The following is a 15,863-nucleotide window of genomic DNA, read 5'->3' as shown; positions in this document are numbered from 1 at the left end:
AGTGTCATTTATTGTCATAATGCAAGTATATGACATATTGTCATAACTTGGATAGAAAATTGTAGTTAATAAGTACATTTTAGCCCTCCAAATATTTCTTAAGTGATATTTATCAGAGCAAGGCTTTTTTTCACAGTGTTTTTATATCGTTTTTTTTCTTCTGGAGAAAGAATTATGTCTGGAATGTTTAAAAAAAAAAAAAAAAGTAAAAACCACTGTGGTCAATATAATTAGCCCCCTTAAAAAATGTATTTTCTTCAGATTGGATTGAGAACAAACCACTGTTGTCCAATTAACCTTGCCCAGTTAACCTAGTTAAGCCTTTAAATGGCACTTTTAGCATCTTGCAACATAACCCCACAGTCACACTAACATTTGAGCTTGCGAAATTCTGTAGTGCGGTGCTGTGAAAAGGGACAGAATTTAAAGAAGATGATTAGACGTTTAAGAAAGGGAGCGACTGGTCCATATATTCAATTTCAGTCCAGAGGGGTCATATTTTGAACTTTGATCGGTCTCACACAGTCTTGTGATACGATTTCGCAGGTCAGTGTTCACCAAGCTTGAACTTTGCAGTACAGCGAACTGCAAAACTTGTCGCACAAGCTTGCGTTTCAGCTCTGACGCATTTACGTGCGCAAGTTTATGGGGTGACCGCAGCTTTACTTGTAAAATATTATGTACTGTCATCATGGCAAAAAAAGAGAAATGAATTATTAGAATTCAAGAGTTCTCACTTAGATGTGCTTAGCGTTTATAGCAGGTTTGGCACGCTGTCCCGGGAGAGAACCCTGAGCTTGGAGATACTTGAGCCCAAGGCTCCCGCCCGGTCAATAAGCATATAAGGGGATCTGAGATCAGGTAGGTCTCGAGAGCTCCCCTTAGAAAACGGAGGAAAAGGAGGAGATGGGGTGGGAGGAGGGATTCTTCCAAAACGAAGATAAAGCAGTAGGGAGAAAACAATCTATTAATTGTAAACTAGGATCACTCTGATTGGATTATTACTGATTACAGATGAGAAACTAGTCGTGCTCAATCATATCACATGCTCCTCTCGAAATCAGATCCCCTTATATACTGCCCAGTTGGTGGAATGAGCTCCCTAACTGCATCAGAACGGCAGAGTCACTCGCTGTCTTCAAGAAACGACTAAAAACTCAACTATTTAGTCTCTACTTCACTTCCTAATCTGCAATTGCCTCTCTGGCTATACCACTAACTGTACTCAAAAAAAAAAAAACTTACATTACTAATGCTTTCCTTCTTAGCCTTTACACACCTGAAACTTGTCTACCGCACTTGTTCATTGTTGCTCTTATAGTTGTGTAAATTGCTTCCTTGTCCTCATTTGTAAGTCGCTTTGGATAAAAGCGTCTGCTAAATGACTAAATGTAAATGTAGTTTATGAAACTTTTTTTTTTCTAAATCTCTGCTAAACATCACTTGGAAAACACTTAAAAAAAGAATTGGTGGGCTAATGATTTTGTCTGTAGTGCTGAAAATGTAGATGTCTATATAGAAAGAAAAGCAAAGATTTGTTCTCTTGTATAAGAAGAAGAATCTAAAGATACAGCGAAACCAAAGAGAAGATTTAGAGCAGATGATGAGCCACACGCACTGCTGTCTGTACAGTTTTTGTCTAATTAAATGTGTTTGTAGGTTTAACTTCACTTGTCCGGATCTTACCTGTGAAATAAGCAGCTATTCTGACAATAAAACTAGGGTATTAATCAATAGTAAATTTAACATTAAGTAGAAAGCAACACATTTTAAATGGGAAGTAGAGAAAAGTTGCGTTCAAGTATTCGGTTTCATTTTCAACTCTAAGAAACTGTTTTGTACAGTGTGTTCTGGGAGTTTTTTTTTAATGATTTGGTTTTTAGATTTTGTCGTCGTTGATTTGACTATTAATCCTCTGTGATTATTGATTTTAAAAATGTATGATTTTTACTGTAATGTTTGTGCTTTTGTTTTGAATTGACTGTTTATTGTTTGTTTTTTATTTGCTAACAGTTCTGTAATCAGAAATGCAATAAAGGCACTGAATTTTGAAAGAAAAAAGTCGAGTTATTCTAAGATAAAAAATAAATCTGTCAACTGGTCATTTTTTTAAAAAAATTTTTATTTAAAGCCTAATGCTGCATTCACCCTAGACATGGAAGAAAGTGTGAGTGATTTATATGTGTTTGAGATTTGCAAAAAACAAAGAAATTTTTGCGATTTGCGCGAATGAAACGGCGCGAGTTGAGCGTTTTGACCATTTAAAAGTCCACTTTAACAATTTTTATGCCCTTATAACTGATTTGAAATCTGTGAATGTGTATAATAGTAGAAGTAAAGCTGTAATTTCTCAAGTGTTTCAGTATTGATCAGATGGAGTCTCTCAGCTCTGTCTTATAGGCTGATCTTCTCTGCTATTATTAGAAACTAAGCCAGTTAATCATTTGAAGCAGACACTAAACTCAGCCCAGCAACTCCTAATGTTTAAATGTAAAGCCTGCTGATCAATTTCAGAATTCAAAATACATTTTGTAGCTTACTTCTTTTATTCATTTCTTCTTTTGTTCCTTCTTTCTTTCATTTGTTCGTTCGTTCCTTTTATTCTTTCCTTTGTTCATTTGTTTGCACTTTCCTTTATTTGTTCATTCCTTTTTCCTTCATTCTTTCCTTCTCACACTAATTCTTTCGTTCGTTTGTCCATTTCTTTCATTCATTCATTCCTTCTTTCGTTCATTCATTCTTTCTTTCATTCGTTTGTCCGTTCCTTTGTTCGTTCATTCATTCCTTCCTTCATTCATGGTTTCCTTATGGTCCTTCCTTTGTTCATACCTCCATTATTCATGCGTTCCGTCCTTTGTTCGTCCATTCCTTCTTTTATTCATTCTTTCCATTTTATGTTCCTTCCATCAGTCTTCCATTTCTTCCTTCTTTCCAACATTACTTACTTAATTTCTTCCATTATTCATTACTTACTTCTTTTGTTTCTTCCTTCTTTTGTTCGTTTGTCCGTTCCTTCCCTTCTTCGTTTGTTCATTGTTTCCTTATGTTCTTTTGTTCATTCATTCATCCATTACTTCCTTTGTTCAATCATTCCTTCTTTTGTTTGTTCTTTCCTTCTTATGTTCCTTCCATCCTTCTTGCGCTACTTCCTTCATTCATTCCTTTGTTCCCTACTTCGTCCATCACTTCTTTTGTTCCTTCCTTTCTTCTTTTGCTTGTTTGTTTATTTCTTCCTTTCTTCATTTGTTTGTTCATTCTTTCAAACATTCTTTCCTGTTTACATTCCTTCGTTCGCTCGTTCATTTGTCCGTCCCTTTCTTTGTTTGTTCATTCATTCCTTTAGTTCTTACATTTATTCCTTCCTTCGTAATCTTTAAACTAAATGTAACTCTTCCCAATATTTGTATTATTTTGTGTATCAAACATTGTGGCTACACTGAAATATTTGTATGCTATCACGGTTTTAGAAACATCAGCAAAAAAATTATTAAACAAATAAAAATCAACCAATAGTAAAGCATTAGAAATTCTACATTTAATAAAAAACAAACAAAAAAATTATCATTTATGTTGATTCATTCATTCATTCATTTTTCTTCGGCTTAGTCCCTTGTTTATCAGGGGTCGCCACAGCGGAATGAACCTCTAAATATTTCAGCATATGTTTTAAACGGCAGATGCCCTTCCAGCCGCAACCCACTATTGGGAAACAACCATACACCACACTACCAATTTAGCTTATTCAATTCACGTAGCATGTCTTATAAAATGCTTTAATATTTTATGCAGTCGTAACGTGTCCAACCCAAGAGGTCAATTTAAAAAAGTATCATAGTACACTTTTCTTTAAAATAAAATAAAATAAAAAAAAAGATTTGTGCCCCATTTTAGTCTCTCTTCTTTTAAATCTCTATCCCGCTAATTGAGTTTGTTTATTCACTGGAACACAAAAACAACAACGACAATAGTCAATCAAGTAATCAATCAAGTAAAATTCATACAATTAAAAAACATTTTGACTTTTTATTCCTGGGTTTATTAAATGTGCTTTAATAAATAAAATGTATTTACTTGACATGTTTTATTTTAATTTAAAAACTATTTCAACTTGAATGAGATGAACTGTTAGACTTGATGGACTGGCACTGGACTGCATTGGTTTCCTCGTTGCGTTAAGGGAAGACTGAGAATAATGAGGTTAAGCGGCTCTAATCTTTCTGGTTATCAGTCAGGAAATGAGCTAACAGGCTAAAGCAGAGCTGGAATAAAACAACAACATACTTATTGACCTACTGTACAAACACAAACAGAAAAACTGTATTGAAATGTGGACAAAATGATTTTAATTCGCTAAAAAAATTGCCAGTGGTGCTTTCCTCACATGGCAGAGTTGACTGTGCCCCTTTCTAAAAAAATTTCTATGAATTTAGACATTCTACACATGCCACCCAGTGATACAATGTACAGTTCTTGCTTTATTGCATAGAAGTACGTAAATATAAACTGGCACTTGTTTTAGCAATACTACTGCTCTACATTTAAAAAAACTGGAATAATTCTTTGAAAACAATATTTAGTTACCAAAATTAACAGATTTGTAACAAGAGAGAGCGAGAGAGAGATAAATAAAACTATAAATCATGGATCTGGGTGCTATATGTGGGAAATTTTAGTTTACTTCCTTAATTAGTTCCTTTATTCAATTGTTGCTTCCTTCGCTTGCTCATTAGTACCTTCATTCATTCTTCCTTCACTCCCTCAGTTCGTTCATGTTCTTTTCTTCCATCGTTTCTTCCTTCGTTTGTTTGTTTGTTTGTTCCTTGCTTCATTCATTTCTTCCCTCATTAAGGCTGATTTATACTTCTGCATCAAGCGCACGCGTATGCTATGACGCAGCCTACGCGGTGACACATAACCCTCTCAAAAAATGTAACTACACAATCGCAATGACGCATAGCACAAGCTCTGTGATTGGTCGGCTTGGTAGTGCTGACGAGTGTGGGCGGGACCAACAGCCATACGAGTCCGTTGGAGCGATTGTTTACTATTGTGGAGATCCGTGAAGGAGCTCCAGACCTTATGGTTGAAGTTGTTGCACATCCGCCAGTTCCCGCCTCAAAATGAGCGAGTTTGAACCACTTGTACAATAAAAAAGCGTTGAGAGAACAAAACACCAGCGAAGAAACTCGACACAGAGGAACATAAACACCTACTGCTAGCTAGTGTTTCGAATGTGTTATTGCAGAGAAACACGAACAGCGCACAGAAGTATAAATGCACGGCTAAATTGAATGCGCCGTAGGTCACGCCGATCACTTAAACCAGAAGTATAAACCAGGCTTTAGTTCCTTTCTTCATTCTTTCCTTTCTTCCCTCCCTCATTAGTTTATTCCTTTATTCCTTTGTTTGTTTGTTTCTTGCTTCCTTCATGTCTTCCATCCTTCTTTCGACCCTTTCTGTTTCTTACTTCATCCCTTTGGTGGTTTGTTCCTTCCTTCCTTTGTTTGTTGCTACCTTTGTTTCCTCCCTCATTAGTTTCTTTCTTCATTCGTTCTTTCATTCCTTCCCTTCTTCTTTCATTCGCACTTTGTTCCTTTCAATCTTTTGTTACTTCTTTAGTTAATTTCTTCTTTTGTTCAACCTTTCCTTTGTTTGTTCATTCCATTTTTCCTTTCCATCCCTTGTTCATTACTTCTTTCGCTCCCTTTCTTTTGTTCTTTCTTCCCTCCCTCGTTTCTTCCTTTGTTTGTTTGTTCCTTGCTTTCCTTCATGTCTTCTTTCCTTCTTCCGACACTTTCTACATCCCTTCTTTCATCCCTTTCCTGGTTCATCCTTCCGTCCTTGGTTTGTTGCTTCCTTCCTTTGTTTCCACCCTCATTAGTTCCTTTCTTCATTCGTTCTTCATTCCTTCCTTCTTTTGTCTTTTTGTTTCTTCCTTCTTTCATTCGCACTTTGTTCCTTTCCATCCTTTGTTAGTTACTTCTTTTGCTCCATTTCTTCTTTTGTTCTTTCTTTCCTTCAATCATTTGTTTGTTCCTTTTTCCATTCCTTCCTTTGTTCCTTCCATTGTTCTGTCTTTCATTCTGTCTTTTATCCCTCCCTTTGTTCATTTCTTCTAAAGTTCATGTCTTCCTTGATCATTCCTTTCTTTTTCATTCCTTCCATTTGCTCGTTAATTCTTCTCAAGTTTCCTGTTTCTTTAATTCCTTCTTTTGTTCCTTTTTTGACTCATTCCTCTTTTCCTAAATTTTTTTTTCATTTGTTCTTTCCTTCATTCTTTTCTTCTTTCCATTGTTCGTTTATTTTTTGTTCCTTTGTTTGCTCCTTTCTTCCTTCTTTTCATTCCTTCATTAGTTCCTTATTTTGTTAGTTCCATCCTTTGTTCCTTTTTACATTCATTTTTTCTTTCTTTTGTTATCTTTTATTCATTCTTTTGTTCTTCTTTCGTTAGTTCCTTATTTTGTTAGTTCGTTCATTTGTTCCTTTTTACATTTATTCATTTGTTCTCTTTCCTTCATTTCTTCTTTTGTTCCCTTCTTTCGTTAGTTTCTTATTTTGTTAGTTTCCTCCTTCATTCTCTTTCCTTTGTAAACAAAAAATACAACAAACTACTTTCTAAAGCAACAGCCTCATTCATAAGAACACACACAACGAGAACATTATTATTTTATCTTGTTGTTTATTAGAGTCGAACGGCACCAGTGTACCATAACTGAGATTTCATTTTGCTACATGAATTTTTCCAACAATCAGTACCATTCTGAGGCCAAGCAGGAAGAAAAAGAGGAAGAAGAAGAGGAAGAAACGCTTTCATGTGTCCTACAGAAAGGCTTTGGCACCTTCGCACATTCCATCAAGAATGGCCAGTCTCCAAAACAGATTCAAGTCAATAGAGTCATTCTACCGTCTTCATCAGACCACATCATGCCCAAACTAATCATTTAAACACATAGCTTATATATATTGAGGAATGTAGTTCTGCAGTCAGCGGTTGACACGCTTTAACACTTGGAGTCTCTCAGTCATACATATATAGACAAAGTTATTGATACGGCCTGTGTATGTGTTCGCATACAATACAGTCTGAAGCAGATCGGCATCAAATGATTGAAAATGGATGCTGTATATCAGCATCCTTTACATGTGCGGCCAAGCTTAAACCAGTTAAGATCTGCAGTACTAGTTACATACTCATAGAGGGCGCTAGAGAGCCCGCCGTTTAGTCGAAACTGTGCTGAACTCTATTAAAGTGCCGTAAACATGGATCCTAACTCCAAACTATTAAATAATGTCTCAAAGTCCAAGACGTCGGTTACTATAGCCAAGCTTTATATTAATCGGGAAAAATCACAAACGTCAAGCAAAAATGCACCGCTAAACGATTCTCAGTAATTAGCGTTTCATAATTAGTATATTTAAATAGAGTGGTTATTACTCCAGACGCTATTAGTGTTCCGTATAGTTGGTTATTTAAAAGAAAATCATTCAATATTGATTTGTTTTGATCAAGTACGTGTTTTAAGCGTTTGTCATCTGCTAGGCTAATTTGTTGACTTTTGTGTGAGTTTTTCGGAAATACAGAACGCTAATAGTCGCCCAAAACACTGGTGTCAGATTCATCCTTTATAAAAGATGCTTCGATTCAGTACAACATGCAACCCTGATCCTATAGAAGCCAGTTCCACCACGGGATTACAAAAACAAAAAGATGCAACTGTTTTTATTTTTATTTTTTCTCTCGCAATACGGAGACACTTACATAATAACTGAATGTATTTCTCACAATAAAAATGGTTACAAGACGACAATTTTTTCTTGCGTTGCTGAGTAATAAGATCGAAATTCAGATAAGTAAACATGTATATGTGAGATGAAAACGTCTTTTGTGTTTTTGCTTTGACAGTAACTACTGTAATAAAAAAGAAAAGAAAATTAAAAAGTTAGAATTGAAACATTTTAACTTGGAAAACAGAAATCGAAATTCTAGGCCAAAATTGATCATTCTGAATGCACTTGGATGAAAAAAAAAATTGCTAATTCATTAGATTAAAAGGTAATTTTGTAAAATTTAAATCAAATTATTGGCATTTACTCCTGCTGAAAAAACAGCAACTTTGAGAATAAGAATAATTTTTCAGAATTGAAAATTTTAACATTGTTTTTGCAATTCCAAGAGTATATTGAATTCTGTGTTTATATCTTGCGATTCCAAATTGTTAAAGTCAGAAATCCAAGAAATAAACTTACAATTGGGAAAAAAAAAAAAGTTTGAGGTCTAAGTTCGTAAATCAGTATTTCATCATTTGGCATATAGCAATCACCTTTATATATATATATATAGTTTGAGATAGAAAGTTGCAATTCTGAAACATCATCAATTTTGTTTGTTTGTTTTGTTTAAGGAGTTAATACAAAGGAAATACAAAGTTGCCATTCTGACAAAACTAACAAAAAACGTCAATCATTTAGATTGTTTCGTGTTTCGTTTTCCACAAGTTTGAGATACAAAGTTGTAATTCTGAAAAAAATAAACAAAATGATTTTGACACTGTTTTTCTTGTTTATTTTTTCTGAATTGCAACTTTGTATTTCACACTTTTGAAAAACAAAACAAATTACAAATACAATTTTTAAATATTAAATTTTTTTATTTGTTTTGTTTTTTAAAGTTTGTTTTAAAGTTACAAATCTGAATAAAATAAAACACGCAAATAAAAACATCAAATTCTTCTTTGTTTGTTTTGTTTTTCAGAAATTTGAAATACAAAGTTGCAATTCTGAAAAAACAAACAAACAAGCAAAAAAAAAAAAAAAAAACCCAGCAAAATAATTTTGTTAGTTTTGTTTTTTAGACTTGCAACTTTGTATTTCAAACTTCTGGAAAACAAAACAAATTGACAAAACAATTTTTAAAGCTTGACTTGTTTTTTCACAAGTTTGAAATACAAAAATGCAATTCTGAAAAAACAAAACATACAAAAAAAATCATTTGGGAGATAAAAAGCTGCAATGACCATTTATTTTTTAATTCTGTGGTGAAAACAAGCTTCCATACGACCCTTATTTCACATAAAAAATAATTGAAGAACAATAAATTAAAGAAAATGCTATCAATATGTGTTGTAAACAAACATAACAACATGTATTTACAAACAGAAAGGCAAAATATAATGTACATTTGGAAAAAAAGCTGCCATGGACTCCTTCAAACTGAACAGCACTGAGTTAGAGGGAGTATCTAGTGTTTCAGAAAAGCAACAAAACAGGCAACCTTTGCACACATTTGAGGCACAAAAACTGCTCTCATTTCAGAGGACAAACTGCAGACATCACTTTCTGCCTTCGCAAATATAAATCATTGACAGTGGCACAGAAAAAAAAGCTGAGCGAATTGCACCAAATCAGTCCAATTTCATCACAAATGATGAAGAAATAGAGGGCTTATTCTAAGATCTCATTTGTTAACATCTGTTAAGTGCATTAGTTAACAACAAACAATACTTCTGTGGCACTGATCGATCCTAATTTCAACATTTACGAAACATTTCTAAAGTCAAAAGTTGTAACTGTTATTATTAAATAATTTGCTGTTTTTAAGTTAACATTAGAACGCATAGCTTTTGTTGTTAACTCATGTTGGTTAGTGCAAGATTACTAACCCTGTTTCCGAAGGCACACCAACAGTACACATTTTCAACCTCTTCCAAATCAAACACACCTGAATGAACTCATCAGAAGACAAGAAAAGACTCCAAAACCTGAAGTTAATGGGTCAGATAAGGGAGACATCCAACAAAATTTGTACTGTTGGTGTGTCTTTAAGAACAGGGTTGGGAAACACTTCAACAAATGCTGACAAATGAGATCTGTTTGTAAACAGTTCTATATATTAGATTTCTTTCTGCCAAACTAGACGCATATGGAGGGAAATTTGATTAAACTGTTCAATTGCTTTCATTTTTTCTTTTAAAATAGCATTATAATCATATTTGATGACAATGTTTTGTTTAAAAGGCATCATTAAGGCAATCATTTACTTATTATTCGAGTGGTACAAAACTTTTGGCTTTCTTTCTTCTGTTGAACACAAAGCAAGATATTCTGAAGAATGTTAGGGGGAAAAACAGCCATTAACTTCCATAGTAGTAATAAACAAAAGTCAACGGCTCGGTATATCTTCCTTTGTGTGCAACGGAAGAAAGAAAGGGAGGACGAGGCAATGATGAGCTGTTCTGCAAAGATTAAATCAATGATGCATAAAAAAACACATTTTTAACGTTAGCTCATGTTAGTTAATGCAGTGTTTCCCAACACTGTTCCTGAAGCACACCAGCAGTGCACATTTTCAACCACTCCCTAATCAAACACACCTAAATCAACTCATCAGAACATTAGAAGAGACTCCAATGCTTAAGTTAAAGGGTGAGATAAGGGAGACATCCAAAATATGTAGTCTGTGTGCCTCTAGGAACAGAGAAAGGAAACACTGAGTTAACACAAATGCTACCAAAATGAGATCTTTTTGTAAACGATTCCATAAATTAGATTTCTTTCTGCCAAAGTAGACGCATATGAAGGAAAATTTGATTAAACTGTTCAATTTCTTTCATTTTTTCTTTTAAACATAGCAATATAATCATATTTTTATGACAATGTTTTGTTTAAAAGGCATCATTAAGGCCATCATTTACTCATAACTCAAAACTTTGAGTTTATTTCTTCTGTTGAACACAAAACAAGATATTCTGATGAATGTTGTGGGGCTGGGAGGCATTGACTTTAATTGTAGTAATAAACAAAATACAATTGAAGCCAATAGCTCAGTATATCTTCTTTTGTGTTCAACAGGGAAAAAGAACAGGAGGATGAGGAAGAATTTTCAGCTTTTGGGTGAACAGTCCCTTTAAGGTTATCCATCTAAACCTAGTTTGTTTAGTTGAAACACTAGTACGAACATTCAGAAACAGGGCTGCGGGAAACTTTAAGGCTCTTTTCTCAATAATGAAGGAGCTTTGTGTGGATTGACATCATGAGATGCGTTTCTACAGATGCTTTGATGGGCTGGTGAAGTTCATCAACATGTTTATCATGTTTATCACATCTAAACCAATATTACACAGGTGATTTTCAAATGATATGTAGCTAATTAATTAATTGAATAAGCTACAGTTCATCCAAAAATGAAAATTGTAATAATTTCCTCATCCTCCACTTGTTTTAAACCTTCTCTTGAACACAAAGGAAGATATTCTGAAGAATGCTGAACAAAAAAAAAAACAGCCATCGACTTCAATTAGAAATTGTTGCTCCTGTCAATTTTTCCAGCATTCTTCAAAATATCTTCCTTTGTCTTCAACGGAAAGAAATATGTGAAAAAATAATGAGGAGATTTTCATTTTTGGGTGAACTCTTTAACTCAAAAGTCTCTTGATATGTGGTTTAAACAGCAATGACCTTCATTTACATCTTCATTTACAGCATGTAAATAAACTCAAATGTAGAAGAGATAAATAGTGTCAGTTGAGATTAAATAACTCCGAATAGACGCAGTAAATCAGCAGCGACTGAATAAACAAAAGGCTTCATTGTGAACGAGACTTTCTGCTCATTTCCACTAAAGGTTCAGTTATATCCGTCCCTGATGACGATGGTGATGGTGATGAAGAAACATCAGGCTGTTTGGTCGTCTACCCTGTTTGTGTAAGAACTTCACAGTAAATGCTGTAAATAGCAGGAGCGGCGGTCGGTCAATGAGTGAAAAGTGGAGGAAGAAGAAGGAAATGTGATGCACATTTTGAGCTGTGCTGAAAAATCCTTTCAGAGATTTCAGTTCTGTCTTGACCCCTATTCTGAGACTCGTATTTAAGCTCTAGGCTAGTTTTTAACAGCTGACTGCGCCCTAGGCTCGTGTTTGAAACGAGATGGCACTCTAGGCTAGTTTTTAACAGCATATGGCGCTATAGGCTAGTTTTTAACAGCATATGGCGCTATAGGCTAGTTTTTAACAGCAGATGGCGCTATAGGCTAGTTTTTTTTTTTACAGCTGACGACGCTCTAGGCTAGTTATTTAACAGCTGGCGGTGCTCTAGGCTAGTTTTTAACAGCAGATGGCACTCTAGGCTAATTTTTAACCTGCTAATGGTGCTCTAGGCTAGTTTTTAACAGCAAAAGCTGTTTTAGGCTAGTTCTTAACAGCACACGATGCTCTAGGCTAGTTTTTTAACAGCAGGTGACGCTCTAGACTATAGTGTTAAACAGCAAATAAACCTAAAATGTGTTGTTAAAACTAGCGTACCGCATGGTCTGCAGTTAAAGACTAGCCAAAAGCACAGTTTGCTTTTAACAACTAGCATAGAACTGTGAAAAAAATAGCCAAGAACCCTATCTGCTGTTAAAAACTAGCCAAAAGCACCATCTGCTGTTCAAAACTAGCCTAGAACTGTTAAAAAGACTACCCAAAAGAGCCATCTACTGTTTAAAACTAGCCTTGAGCAGTGAAAACACTAGCCTAGAGTGCTGTCTGCTGTTAAAAACTAGCCTAAAGTTGTTAAAAACTAGCCTAGTGCATTGTCAGCAGTTAAAAACTAGCCTAGAACTGTTAAAAACTAGCCTAGAGTGCTGTCTGCTGTTAAAAACTAGCCTAGAGCTGTTAAAAACTAGCCTAAAGCGCCGTCTGCTGTTGAAAACAAGCCTAGACCACTGTCAGCAGTTAAAAAATTAGCCTAGAGCTGTTAAAAACTAGCCTAGAGCGCCGCTTGCTGTTAAAAACTAGCCTAGAGCAGTTAAAAACTAGCCTAGTGCACCATCTGCTGTTAAAAACTAGCCTAGAGTGCTGTCTGCTTTTAAAAACTAGCCTAGTGCACCATCTGCTTTTAAAAACTAGCCTAGAGTGCTGTCTGCTTTTAAAAACTAACCTAGACCTGTTAAAAACTAGCCTAAAGCGCCGTCTGCTGTTGAAAACAAGCCTAGACCACTGTCAGCAGTTCAAAAAACTAGCCCAGAGCTGTTAAAAACTAGCCTAGAGCTCTTGAAAATTAACCAAAAGCACTGTCTGCTGTTAAAAACTAGTCTAAGCTAACAGCAGATAGGCTTTAGACTAGTTTTTAACAGCAAACCGTGCTTTTGGCTAGTTTTTAACAGCTCTAGGCTAGTTTTTAACAGCAAGTGGCGATCTAGAATTCAGTTTGCTCTTAAAATCTAACCAAAAGCGCCACCTGCTGTTAAAAACTAGATAGGAACTGTTCAAGACGCGCCTAAAGCACAATCTGCTGTTAAAAACTAGCCAAGAGCGCAATCTACTGTTAAAAATTAACCTCAGAATTGGTTTACGAGAGACCAGTGATACATTTTGAAATCTAGAAAGACTTTTCCGCCTCAGCTCTGCACACATTAACACCTGAATGTTAGGTTTCTCAGTGAAGTCTTATGGAATGTACGCATAATACAGTGTGGAAGTGACTATAGTGTGATAGTGAATAACACTGTGTAGTGTGAATATAAGAAAACTGTGCAGTCCAGAACACCTGAATGCAAAGCACAGGTGACGTTCAAATTCGGGAAAGACATCCAACATCATGATTCTTCTGATGAGAGGATGAGAGCTACCTTAATGAACGATCATTGGTTTGATGGAGAATGAAGGAAGTGGATGGAATGATAAAGGAGGAATAGAGGAGTTTTTAGGGTTGCTCTTCCTTTTTCTTTAGGGAAATGCGCTTCTTTCTGGCAGCTAGCATCTCGTAGAAAGGATCAACACTCACAGCAGATCTGCAAGACAAACAAGATCAGGTCACTTTTCACACAGGACCACATAAAAACACAGAAAGGATTACTGAAAAATAATTGCAGCTTTGGTTGCCAGAATTTTACAAACACGGCTTGATACATTTTGATACATTCATTTATGCAATATTAATATAATAATGTTCTTGAAGTCTACATTGTACATCTAAAATACTCAAATAAAAACACAAAAATCAAGTGGTGATACAATAAACTAATGGTTTTCCTCAAACAGGTCAGTATAATGTTCCTAGGCTTGTAAGTTTTCCTCTTTGTCCTCCAAATGTAACACTAGTCATTATGGTCAAACAGTTCAATCTTAGCTCCATCAGACCACAGGACGTTTCCAAAAATTAGTCTTTTTCCCAGTGTAATTTAGCTAACTGTAATCTGGCTTTTTTGTTGATTCTGGCTTGTTGATTTTCTCATGTTGTCACACAAGGAAGCAGTGTGTTTGAGGTTTTCCTTAAAGGTTCAGGACACCCTGGAGAGCTTTTTTATTTTATTTTAACAGATTTGTTAGTGTTGAGCATCAGTTAAGACAATGTTAGCACCTGTCAGCTTTAATTGTGGGGAAAACTGGATAATTTTGAGCTTTTGTCAGCTAATTTCAGCTTCCGGGTTTAAAATGATATTTGGGGCGGGAAAATCGAAATCAAAATCGGCGACGTAGCGCAGAACTGCAAGTGCAATGATGATGCGTCGGTTTCTCATTATTATTCATAGCGGAGTTTTCTTATCCTATGAGAAGAGCCGGCTGCTTAATTATTCATGAGAGCATGTGCATTCCGAAGGCAGACCTGCCAGTTTCAAGCAAGCTGTGAGACACAGACCAACGGGACGCAGTAGCCGCCCATGAAGGCTCGTATGTGTTTGTTTCCATGATCCACAGGGTTTGTTGCATGTTTTATCCCCGCGATCTTGTCAGGGCCGATCATACAGCAAAGCTGTGTGTGTGCTGCAAGCATTTTTGTCAGGAGAGCAGTGTGAGAATTGAATAATGGCGGACGTTGACTTTTATCAGGAGTTCGTTCACATGCAGACACATCGCCGTGCTGCTGTGTTTGCCTAAATCCTCTATACTACCAGCAGGGCTAATGGTTAAAATAGACAGGTCAGGAGACCTGCTGCACTGAGTCTGCATTCAGATCTATAATAGACCCGGGGATCGAGGGAGAATACTCATTTATAATGTTTACATGAACACACGTATCTTTATAATGATATAAATTGTGGTTATGTGTATATGAAATTACAAATAACAAATGTAGCAGGGCATTAAATTACTGTTTATTTCTTTGCACTTTAACGTTGTAAACTATAAACTCATGCTTCTCCTCACGGTTTGTGTCTCATTTTGTGAGTTGTCAACAACAGTTGTTCACTCCCCTTTTCCCCTGCTGGCCACGCCCACTCCTGCCCTATGCTCGCGGATCTCCACGCCCATTAATCATGCATCTTTTGAAAAAAATTCTGAAGTAGACTTTAACCGAAAGTGGGGGGTGTCATGGCCCTTTAAATACTATTTTACAGTAGTATTAGTAATAAACTCAAATGTTGTAAATTAGCCAATCAGAAACTTCCAAAACCATGACACCATCATCTGAGCTTATTCAGATGCAGAATAATCTTATTGTATGTAAACTTGACCTTTAAGAAAAGTTGTAACAATTTCTCAAAAAATATCTCATTATTTTGCTATTAAGCATAACAGAAACAAATGTGATAATCCTAACTTACCTTAAAGAGAAAAAGTTAAGTCACATTAACATCTGACTTTTTAAAAAAATGGTTATGTGCCTTTTTATACAGTGCATGTAAATTTCTGGTTTCAACTGTACATGAAACGGTAAACATTAACAATAAAAAAACAGAAATGCAAATTTAGCCTTTTAAAATATTTTGACTATAGGTTGAATGAACTGTCCAGTCTAAATACAAATTTAAATGCTATAATGATCAGTGCTAATTTATAAGGTTTTTTTTCCCTCCTTGCCAAATATACTGTATTTCAGCATTATGTTGAGAGAGGCCATATCGGATTTCTTGTGAGCCCAAAATTTACATTTCAAATGTGCATA

The 15,863-nt window shown here is 35.4% G+C and overlaps 1 protein-coding gene across 4 annotated transcripts in view; it reads right to left on the bottom strand.

Moving 5' to 3' along the window:
* Window positions 1–6,659: 6,659 nt before the first annotated feature.
* The window catches only part of cyth2 (cytohesin 2), a 29,470-nt gene continuing 20,266 nt past the window's right edge, over window positions 6,660–15,863 (bottom strand). The window contains exons 12-14 of one of the 4 annotated variants that reach the window (XR_012391942.1): window positions 13,284–13,767; window positions 12,915–13,018; window positions 6,660–11,892 (exon numbers count right to left, since the gene is read on the bottom strand). Coding sequence is in view for 1 of the 4 variants with exons in the window: in XM_005157846.6 (XP_005157903.1) it covers window positions 13,680–13,767 (88 nt within the window). In the remaining 3 variants the exon portion in view is untranslated. Of the gene's footprint in view, window positions 13,768–15,863 lie in introns of all 4 variants that reach the window. The other 3 variants (XR_012391941.1, XR_012391940.1, XM_005157846.6) reach the window with 3 other exon arrangements.

Source organism: Danio rerio, chromosome 16 (assembly GCF_049306965.1).
Source record: "Danio rerio strain Tuebingen ecotype United States chromosome 16, GRCz12tu, whole genome shotgun sequence".
NCBI classification, from domain to species: domain Eukaryota; kingdom Metazoa; phylum Chordata; class Actinopteri; order Cypriniformes; family Danionidae; genus Danio; species Danio rerio.
This window is presented reverse-complemented; position numbering and strand designations above follow the sequence as displayed.